This window comes from Danio rerio, chromosome 3 (assembly GCF_049306965.1).
Source record: "Danio rerio strain Tuebingen ecotype United States chromosome 3, GRCz12tu, whole genome shotgun sequence".
Taxonomy (NCBI): Eukaryota; Metazoa; Chordata; class Actinopteri; order Cypriniformes; family Danionidae; genus Danio; species Danio rerio.
Genome location: NC_133178.1, coordinates 24969385 through 24981030, shown reverse-complemented (window position 1 = coordinate 24981030; position 11646 = coordinate 24969385). Strand labels below are relative to the sequence as shown.

Here is an 11646-nt window from a genome sequence, read left to right as displayed (position 1 = left end):
TCATGACAAAATATTTGATTATTTTAAAACAAATCTTATATTACTATCTTACTCAATAGTAGGATATACACACAGGTCATTAAATACAACGATTAAAGGACGGTGATAATATATAAAACAAGAGGTCGGTACCTTTATTTTGAAAGACTAGCCGAAACAATGTTTGCAGCAGGCTTTAAAGGCCTTTTCCCTTTCCCAACATCTACAAAAGAAACAACGAATGCCTGAACGAGATTAACCTAAAGCCCAAGGTATTTATTTGCATTTCGCCTTAATTTTAATGTTTGAAATTTAATCATTATATTAGTTGTATTTTAACTCAAAATGTAGGCAAATAGGGCAGAGTTGTGACTAGCATTGACGCTAACCGCTTTGTCCGTGCCGTGTTATGTTTTAAGTTACTCCAGGTTTTGTAAATCGATTAAAAGTTCAAATGTTTGTAATAACAATAAAATTTATTTAACGTCTGTCAGAACTTGTGGCTTAGTCTCTTCGGGAACTGGGCAAATTCTGGTAGTGTAAATGGTTTTATTTGTTGATATTTTGTTTATTTGTATATTCAACTGTTATTATTATTATTATGTCTTTTATTTATAGCATATAGTATAAAGCAATATAGCATTAACAATTACTATGTATAAATGAACACCAGAAATCATCACGCATTTAAGTCAAGTAGCGTATTAATGTACCGGTTTACGAAAAAATTAAGTTTTCTGTGAAATTATTTTTATATATATATATATATATATATATATATATATATATATATATATATATATATATATATATATATAAAGAATCATCAAACATAAAAATACTTGCATGCCATTATATATATATATATATATATATATATATATATATGCATATATATATATATATATATATATATATATGCATATATATATATATATATATATATATATGCATATATATATATATATATATGCATATATATATATATATATGCATATATATATATATATATATATATATATATATATATATATATATATATATATATATATATGCATATATATATATATATATATATATATGCATATATATATATATATATATATATATGCATATATATATATATATATATATATATATGCATATATATATATATATATATATATATATATGCATATATATATATATATGCATATATATATATATATATATATATGCATATATATATATATATATATATGCATATATATATATATATATATGCATATATATATATATATATATGCATATATATATATATATATATATATATATATGCGTTTAAAGTCCACCATTTAATAATTTGTCAAAAAATTTGATTACTGATGTCTATGTAAACACAGTCACTGTCTTTTTCCCCTATGTGTGTATGTGACGGCTGCGGCTCAGAAATAATTAATCTCAGAATAAATTGTCATCATATTAAAAACTATTTTGATCCATGTATAATTTTGATATAATAATTATAAGTATTATTAAATAACAAAAATATATTTATTTTTAATTGTCATAATAATAAACCACACAGAACTGAACTGAAATTTAGCTCTGAAAACTGGACTGACAGGTTCATTTTACTATAAATTCTATGTTAAGCTGCTTAGACACAATCTACATTGTAAAGCGCTACAGAAATAAAGATGAATTGAATATTAATATTATTATTATTATTATTATTATATTACTCATTGAAAGAGTCACTGGGAGATTTGCCTAATTTGATTTTGATGTTTTTTCATTTGTATCTCTGTTTTGCAGCTGTCGGCATCTTTCGGGATCATCTTGGTGTGTGTGTTATTATGATGCACAAGCTCATAGTCTCTTAATTTGTCTGGGGGGCGAGTGTATTTGTGGTCTCTGTGAGACTAACTGAGGACTGGAGAACCAGAGTTTTTTTTTTTTATCATCAGCCTCACATTGAGGAGTGTTTCTACTAGTGTGTCTATGCATGTGTGTCATCATGGGCGACTTCACTGACCTGGACAGACAAATTGAGCAACTCCGACGTTGTGAACTTATCAAGGAAAATGAAGTCAAGGCGTTGTGTGCCAAAGCAAGGTAACTCCTTTTACTCCACCATAAACAACCAATAAATGTCTAAATGATTGATGCTGATTGTTTTGAATAAACTGAACAAGAATTGCCTTATTTATGCTATCTGTATCATTGTTTTGCTTTATAGGGAGATTCTGGTAGAAGAGAGTAATGTTCAGAGTGTAGATTCTCCTGTCACAGTGAGTATTTCTATATCAATGACCTATATAACCTTTTACAGGACTATGCAATTGATCAATCCACCTTTTTTTGCAGGTCTGTGGTGACATACATGGCCAGTTTTATGATTTAAAGGAGCTCTTTAGGGTAAGCAATTAATAATTCAGCAGCATACATGTTTACTTTATAGTACATGTCTAAACTAGGGCCCACAGGCCAAAGTTGGCCCATGGTAACATTTGACTCGGCCCGCTATTGTTTGTTTGTTTGTTTGTTTGCTTTATTTATAGAGCACATTTAAAAACAACAGATGTTGTTTAAAAACAACAGATGTTGACCAACATGAGCTATTCACATGAGAAGAGGGGGAAAATGATGGGAAGGATTTGAGTGAATATCTTGAACAGAGATCGTAATTTCTTTAGTGTAGCCTGTTTTGTTTGTTTTATTGCTGAGCCACAAAAAGCAAACTGAAATTAAATGTCCCAATTACATATTTGTAAATGAATCAGATTTTTTCAAATCTAATTAGTCACACAACAAATCAAAGTAAAAACAGGTGCAGCTTGACTAGTGTAACTCCATTCTGTAATTCATGGCATTATTTTTAACTGTATTAAGTTTATTATACAAGTAAGATATGTGTATATACTGCATTAGTTAATATAAAGTAATGTTCTCTAGTTTGTTTTATGTATTAAATAATTTAGGAAATTACTAATGACAACATTAACGTAATAGAGTTTGGTATATTTACCTTTGGCCCACCACACTTAATCTAGTTTGGTTTGTGGTCCTTCATAAGAAAAAGTCGGGGCACTCCTGCTTTAGAGGGATATTTCAATCAAAGATAACGTGTAGTTAATTTACTCGTTCTCAAGTCATCCAAAGTGAAGTTTATTCATGAACTTGTTTCGAGAGGAGCATGTTATTTATGATTGGACACAGCTGGTCCTGCCTTAACCAGTGCATGATTCACCAATCACATGATTCCTAACTCGCTGTAAATAACCAGAGTTTCTTATTACAGTTATCTTCGCCTTGAATCTCTTTTTCCACCCCTACTCCTCCACCTTTCCCTTTATATGGTGGCCCAGTGGTTAGCACTGTTGCCTCACAGCAAGAACCTCACTTTTTTAAAAACCTCACGTTTATGTGCAGAGGTTACATGTTCCTCCTGTGCTCGTGTGGGTTTCCCCCGGGCTCTCCGGTTTTCTTCCACAGTCCAAAAAACATGTGTCATAAGTGAATTGATCAATCTAAATTAACACCATAGTCAAGCTCTTAACCAGCAGTATATCTTTACATAGCAAATTATGATCTGTCATCAGCTCTAAACAAAGAGGGGCGTTCTCAAAACCTACCTGAGCTCAAACTCCCCTCTCGCCCTGCAAAGGGAGGGAGCCCCAAGCTTAAGGATCTTATGAGCTTAGGGCTCTCTCCTAGAACATCATGCCAAACTCGCTTTATGATTAATCATCAGCTAAGTTTGAACTCTTGAAGTGAAGTTTATCTTTTGTTTTCACCAGAACATTAAAGATGAGTTCTAGCTGTAACCATAGTCTTTGGTGATTGATAAAATGCAACTCAATGCTACTTCCACCTTTGGCACTTTTCACTGCATAGTACATCTCCTTTAGAGTTTTTCTGTTCTGCACCTTGTACTTTTTTATTACCAACTTGGGTGAGGTTCCATGCAAGCCATACAATTACATTTACCATGTTAGACTGCTGAAATCTAGATGAACTTCAACATGCATTGCAATATATAATATTTGTAAATCCCAGCTAAATATAGATAATGGTTCTAGATTGATAGTGACATTTATTTTATCCATTATTCATAATTTTAATTTCTTCTGGGTTTTTTTTCTTTTGTTTTTTAACTGTTAAAGGGACATTAGGTTGTGTGTTACAAATTACTTAGGACAATCACTAACACTCTTTACTAAAATAAAAAATGTCACTTATACCTTTAATTGCCATAATATAATCAACATAATATCTTTGGGTAAATTCTCCTTTTTAAATTTGTATGGACCTTAGGAGATCAATTTTTGAAAGCTAATGCATTGTGCTGTTTATCTCTGATGATTGTCTTTAGGTCGGGGGTGAAGTCCCGGAAACAAACTACCTCTTCATGGGAGACTTTGTGGACCGAGGGTTTTATAGTGTGGAGACGTTTCTGTTGCTGCTAGCATTAAAGGTGCAGTAACTGCCTGCAAGTTAATCTTGTTTCTTTTGTTATAGTTGCATTATATTCAGAAATCTTTGAGTAAAGATGAATTGTATTAAAGCCACTCTATACTGTATCCTTAATGGTCTTTTCTTTATTTATTCCTTCAGGTGCGATACCCTGACAGAATTACACTGATCAGAGGGAATCACGAGTCTAGGCAGATCACACAAGTCTATGGCTTTTTTGATGAGTGTCATCGAAAATACGGCTCTGCTACTGTGTGGAGGTACTGCACCGAGATCTTTGACTACCTGTCGCTCTCTGCCATTGTTGATGGCAAGGTAGGTCTTCTTACTTCACACAAAAAATCTAAATTAAGTATTCATGAAGTAGATTGCACATAAAGCCTGATTTATACTTCTGCGTCAAGTGACCAGCGTAACCCACGGCGCAGGCAACGCGCGTAGCTGTGCATTTATACTTCTGCGCGCTGTCTCTGTCGGTCTGCATTAACACTTCCGAAACGCTAGTTGGCAGTGAGGTGTAAATGTTCCTCTGTGTTGAGTTTCTTCGCTACTTTTTTGCTTTTCCTGAACACTTCCGGGATGTACAAGTGGCTCAAACTCGCTCATTTTGAGGCAGGAACCGGCGGACGTGCAACAACTTTAACTATTAGGTAAACACAAAACAAAACTTTCCATCCGGAGCTTCTTCACGGGACTCCACACTTGTAAACAATCGCTCGCGCGGCTCTCGGTCCCGCCCAGACTCGTCAGCGCTACCAAGCCGACCAATCACAGAGCTTACGCTACGCGTCGTTGCGACGTGTAGTTACATTTTTTTGAGAGGTGCACGTCAGTGACGCCGATGGCCACGGCGAAGGGCTATGCGTCAGCGCCGTAGCATACGCCGGTGTTTGACGCAGAAGTATAAATCAGCCTTAAAGTTAAGGAAAGTTTGCCTCAATTGCAGCTTCCATGCAAGTTCGAATTATTCAACTTGAGCTGAAAATCAGCTTGTAGTGGAAAAACATCCCATGAGTAAACTAAAGCTAGTGACATCATTCTCTGAATTTGTTGGGACCCCAGCATAAGGCTGTTTACAAAACAATGATGTACTGAAGATAAAGTTTTACATTTGCAGTTTTGAAGAGTTTGCATTGTCTGTTCACACTGATCTATAAGAAACATTTAAAAATGCTGCATTATGCATGCTTGGCCAGTAATAAAGAAACACTACACACTTATGTATGTTAGGGTTGTCACGATACTGGAATTCGATACCAGTCAGTACTGAAATTTTAAATATGTCCATTTCCTGCTAACATTTGAGCGCTGTGGATCATGTTCTTAAACAATGCTGATTTGCAATTGTGTTCAAGTGCTCAACAGTTATTGGACATGAAGGTCATCAGTTCACTGAACTCCCTGCTGTTTATTGAGTGCGCCCTAAATTGGGCTCAGGTGCGGTTCACTTGGCCGGCCCTGGCCTGGTTGGAAGAGATGTGCCAGAGCGTGGTTCACTTGGGCTCAAAACAAAAGATGAGATGTGACTTATAAGTGACTGTTTCACAAGTGTGCTTCGGCCCGGTTCAAGGCAACTGTACATACGCCCTGAGTGTAACCACAGATACAAGGACACTGGAGTGTTTTACACCTGCGATTCATCAGCAGATCGCTTGTATGTCAGCCTATAGGCAAACCAGCTGATCGACATGACTTTGAAACACTCTAGTGACCCTGTATCTGTGGTTATACTCAGTAAAACTGCAGTGATGACCTTCATGACCAGTTACAGTCATTTCTGTTGAGCACGTGAACAAGAAGGGAAATTAGCAGTTTCAGAACACTGAAATGGATGTTTTAAAATTCTGGTACCGCCTGGTATTGAATTGCAGTATCATGATGACACTAATGTATGTACAGTCTTGTAGTTTGCCATAGTTGTTTTGGTTGTCAAATGCTTTTGCGAATTTGTCAACTGAACATGAAATCCTCATGTGCATGACATCATGCCCTCACAATCAAGTGTTTGTAACTTTCACAGAGTATTGCAAAAACGCATTTTAAGATGAAAACTGGTGTAAACAGCCACTGTTTTGAACATCTACTGACCCCAGATTTATATACACTGTTTTTGATCCCCCAGATATTTTGTGTGCACGGTGGTCTTTCTCCATCTATTCAGACCTTAGATCAGATCAGGACTATTGACCGAAAACAGGAAGTTCCTCATGATGGACCCATGTGTGACCTACTGTGGTCTGATCCAGAAGGTGAGACAAAAATGATATTATACCATTTAAAAAGGCCATCAATATGTAGCTATATGTTTCCACCCACCTATTTGTATGCACATATTGGATATGCGCATTTAAAAAAAATGATTGATGGATACGCCAAGATGTTTATGAATATATTATTTAATAAGAACAGATGTGCATAAGCTATGATGGAAACACTTTTACCAAACAAATATAAGTTTGTGTATTTAAAAAAGGTCATGTGATTTTGTTCTAAGAGATCATGTGATGGTGAATTGTGTGTGAATGGACAAACCAGCAGGCTGAGCACATTGTAAAACATCTGAAATGTTGTTTTAATCAATCTAAAATGCCTTAACTATTTCAGTTGTAGTGTTACAACATTATTAATTATCTCCAGAAGTGTCAAGAACATCTGTGCTTCGTCACACCTTCATACATCACCATACATTCATCACGTGTCAGCATACTTTTTTTATTCTGAAGTGCAAGTCACTTAATAAATAAAGAAAAGATTGACACAGTTCTCCTACTGCAATAAATTCCGCTTTTACTTTTGATATTTGGCACCTGTTAATCAGGAAGTGACCATTTTGTTCTACTTAACTACTTGATTGGAATCTTTGCTTTATTCACATGGCTTATGTGATATTCTAGTTAAGCACATGCATTTAATTCTCATTTTTGGATGGAAACATAGCTAATATGTTGATTTAAAAGACCTAAGATTGCTAATTTTCTCCTTTCTCTAGACACCACAGGCTGGGGTGTAAGCCCGAGAGGAGCTGGATATCTGTTTGGTAGTGATGTGGTGGCACAATTTAATGCTGCCAATGATATCAGCATGATCTGCAGAGCGCATCAGCTGGTCATGGAGGGCTACAAGTGGCATTTCAATGACACTGTGTTGACAGTATGGTCTGCTCCAAACTACTGTTATAGGTGTGTCTTTTCTGTCTTACATTGCTCCCATAACTTTCTTTATGGTGAGATATTTTAAAAGGTGTGAGGTGAGTGATGCAAACCAGCATATTTACATTTTAAAGAAAGTTTTTTAACTGTTACTTTTTTCCTCCTATTATGGTATTTTCTTAGATGTGGAAATGTGGCAGCCATTTTGGAGCTTGATGAGCATCTCCAGAAGGAGTTTATCATATTTGAAGCTGCCCCGCAGGAAACCAGAGGCCTCCCTTCGAAGAAACCTGTTGCTGACTATTTCCTTTGACTCAAGTTCACCATCTTGATGCACATGTATAGACTCAATTCTTTTCTCAGGCTTTTTTTCCCTAGCCAACTTTTATCTGCACAACATTAATCTGTGAATGGACCTGTTACAGCATTTACTGCCTATTTCCAGTTCGCTTTTTACATTCCTTCCTCTTTATAAGGTTTTTGCGATACATCTTGTAAAATGTAATTAAGTGTTGACTGTCCTAATTATGTGGTAGTTTTGTATTATCAAATTGATCCTTTTTCCAACCAAAACAATAAAATGAACTGGTTTATATATCTGCATATTTTAATCTGTGCAGAAATGAGCAAATCCATCAACTAGTGGCTAGTTTTTAAAAACACTTAAGTGCAGTAGAAGTCAATTTACATTCTTTAAAATATTTTTGTTATAGTTGTTGAACAGAGCTTTTTTTTCTACAGTTTAAACATTAGTTTTAAACATTAACACATTTTAAATAACCTTCTTATGTATTTGCCATGATAACAGTACATAAAGTGCATCGGAAAGTTTTGATAGCGCTTCACTTTTTCCACATTTTCTTATGTTACAGCCTTATTTCAAAATGGATTAAATTCATTTGTTCTCAATTCTACACACAATCACCCTTAATAACATTGTGAAAATATTTTTTAACAAATTTATTTAAATTGAAAAACCTGAAAAAAATTGCATTAAGTATTCACAGCCTTTGCTGTAAAGCTCTAGGTTGAGCTCAGGTACATTCTGTTTCCACTGATCATTCTTGAGATGTTTCAGTAGCTTAATTGGAGTATACCTGTGGTAAATTCGGTTGATTGGACGTGATTTGTAAAGGCATACACCTGTCTACATAAGGTCCCAGGGTTGACAATGCATGTCAAAGCACAAACCAAGAATGAAGACAAAGGAATTGTCTGTAGACCTCTGAGACAGGATTGTCTCGAGGCACAAGGCTGGGGAAGGTTACAAAAAAACATTCTGCTGCTCTGAAAGTTCCAATGAGCACAGTGGCCTTCATCATCCATCAGTGGAAGATGTTTGGAACCACCAGAGTTCTTCCTAGAGCTGGCTGCCCATCTAAGCTGAGTGATCGGGGAAGAAGGGCCTTAGTCAGGCAGGTGATTAATAACCTGATGATTACTCTGTCTGAGCTCCAGCGATCTTCTGTGGAGAGAGGAGAACCTTACAGAAGGACAACCATCTGTGCAACAATTCACTATTCAGGCCTGTATGGTAGAGTGGCCAAACAGAGGTAACTCTTTGCCTGGAATTTGCCAGAAGGCATCTGAAGAACTCTCAGACCATTAGACTCAAAATTCTCTAGTCTGATGAGACTAAAATTGAACCCTTTGGAGTGAATGCCAGGCGTTACAATTGGAGAAAACCAGGCACGGCTCATCACCAGCTAAAACCATCCCTATTGTGAAGCTTGGTGGTGGCAGCATCATGCTGTGGGTATGTTTTTCAACAGCAGGAACTGGAAGACTAGTCAGGATAGAGGGAAAGATGAATGCAGCAATGTACAGAGACATCCTGAATGAAAACCTGCTTCAGAGTGCTCTTGACCTCAGACTGGGGCGACGGTTCATCTTCCAGCAGGACAATGACCCAAACCACACCACCAAAATATCAATGGAGTGGCTTCACGACAACTCAGTGAATGTCCTTGAGTGGCCCAGCCAAAGCCCAGACCTAAATCCTATTGAATATCTCTTGAGAGATCTGAAATTGGCTGTACACCTTCGTTTCCTACCCAACTTGATAGAGCTTGCGAGGTACTGCAAAGAGGAAGGGCAAAAATTCCCAAAGACAGGTGTGCCAAGCTTGTGGCATCATATTCAAAAAGACTTGAGGCTGTAATTGCTGCCAAAGGTGCATTAACAAAATATTGAGCAAAGGATGTGAATACTTATGTACATGTGATTTTTCAGGTCTTTTATTTTTAATAAATTTGCAACCATTTCAAAAAATCTTTTTTTTTTCCATACTGTCATTATGGAGTAGTGTGCGTAGAATTTAAGTATGCATAAACAAATGTGGAAAAAGTGAAGCGCTATGAATACTTTACAGATGCACAGTATTTACTACTTATTTTAGGTTTTTTTAACTAGGAAAGTTTAGTTATTTAGACAGTTCATTGGATAACAGTGGTTCTGTATCCAATCGAAAAAAAATCTTAAAGGGGCTAAAAAATTTTGACTTTAAAATTGTCTTTAAAAAAATAAAAACAGCTTTTATTCCACCCAACTAAAATAAAGCTTTCCTAATAGAAAAAACTGTATAGGAAATACTGTGAAGATTTCTGTGGTTAGTTAAACATCATTTAGAACATGTCTTGTTCACAGGAGGGCTAATAATTTTGACTTCAACTGTATGTACCTATTAGTCGTTGTGAATCTGTGATTAATTGGTGCTTATCAAACCTAAAAAAGTTGAGTTCAAAAAATGGAGAAACCTTTGAATCAAAATGTCATGACTTGTGTGTTAACACTTGAATGGGTAAAAGCATAGGTAACCATATTTGACAATACTCCCTTTTATTTATTTTCTTTTCGGCTTAGTCACGTTATTAATCTGGGGTCTCCACAGCAAAAAAAACACTAGCTTATCCAGCATATGTTTTACACTGCGGATGCTCTTCCAGCTGCAACCCATTACTGGGAAACATCCACACACTCCCATTCACAAATACACTACGGACAAGTTACCCCACGAACCCACATAAAAGCAGGGAGAACATGCAAACTCCACACAGAAATGCCAACTGACCCAGCTGAGGATCGAACCAGCGACCTTCTTATTGTGAGTCGACAGTACTACCTACTGTGCCACCGCGTCACCTAATCTAGTTTCAGTTTTGTTGAATTTAGAGAATTAAGCAGCTTACATTTATGCATATTAATTAGACCAGGTAAGGTGTTTAGCATAATTGCTGCAAATTTAAGTGTCAAACTAAGGAAATGATTGGTAACCAAATGTCTCACCATTCATAGAACCAACATAAATTGAGGAGAAATTGGATGATGTTTTATTTAAATAATAATATTTAAACACAATTCTTAAAATCTATTTGTCAATTAAATCATTTAAAGATAGTATCCTCAGTGCTGCCAAAAATACTAAAAGGAACAGAATCAAGTATCGTAAAATATGTGCTGATGAAGTCATCTCCTGATGTGTCATCTCTCTTGATTGGATCAATTATCTCTAAAACTGTTAACTTGCAACCAACAATGATAAAACCAATCCCATCACTCAATGTGCCTCAGTCAACCAGAAACCCAAATAAGCCATTAAAGCCTCAGTTTTGATACTGCTGTGTCATTTAACACAAATATACTCTAATCTGAGAGCTCTTTTCTTAGATATAGTGAAAGCGCTTGAGAAGATGAAGAGAAAATTAATGGCATTTTACCACTTACAAACTGAAATAGTGACTGAATTCTGATCCTATGTAAATGGTATGAATTTATTTAAACATCTTTTTGTCTATGTAAATGGGGCTCAGTTGCAAACATTTGTAAAGACAATCAAATCAGTTGTAAACAGCAAATATCTGCATTTATATGCCTCGCTGTAAACTTTTTTTAATGAGGGATATGTTAACTAATATCAAACCTAGAAATAATTCTTGAGGCTTTGAGAACATCCAGATTATTCATGATTTTCAGATCAAGCAGACAAAAAATACCGGCAAAATAAATCAATAAAACATCAAAATAAATCGAGCAACATGAAATGATAGCAGAACTATTTTTG

At 35.5% G+C, this 11646-nt stretch overlaps 1 protein-coding gene across 1 annotated transcript; it reads left to right on the top strand.

Moving 5' to 3' along the window:
* The first annotated feature begins 154 nt into the window (after positions 1-154).
* On the top strand, positions 155-8181 carry ppp4ca (protein phosphatase 4, catalytic subunit a). Its single transcript, NM_001110414.1, has 9 exons — positions 155-251; positions 1777-2076; positions 2201-2252; positions 2329-2379; positions 4337-4438; positions 4579-4752; positions 6560-6686; positions 7427-7616; positions 7770-8181. The coding sequence occupies exons 2-9, from the start codon at positions 1967-1969 to the stop codon at positions 7897-7899; spliced, it is 936 nt and encodes a 311-aa protein (NP_001103884.1). The 5' UTR covers positions 155-251; positions 1777-1966; the 3' UTR covers positions 7900-8181.
* Positions 8182-11646: the final 3465 nt, after the last annotated feature.

Coding starts and splice junctions, on each gene's coding strand:
- ppp4ca (NM_001110414.1), top strand. CDS start 1,967: ATGTGTGTCATCATGGGCGACTTCACTGACCTGGACAGACAAATTGAG. Junction 2,077..2,200: donor GCGTTGTGTGCCAAAGCAAG/GTAACTCCTTTT, acceptor TTTGCTTTATAG/GGAGATTCTGGTAGAAGAGA. Junction 4,753..6,559: donor CTGCCATTGTTGATGGCAAG/GTAGGTCTTCTT, acceptor TTGATCCCCCAG/ATATTTTGTGTGCACGGTGG.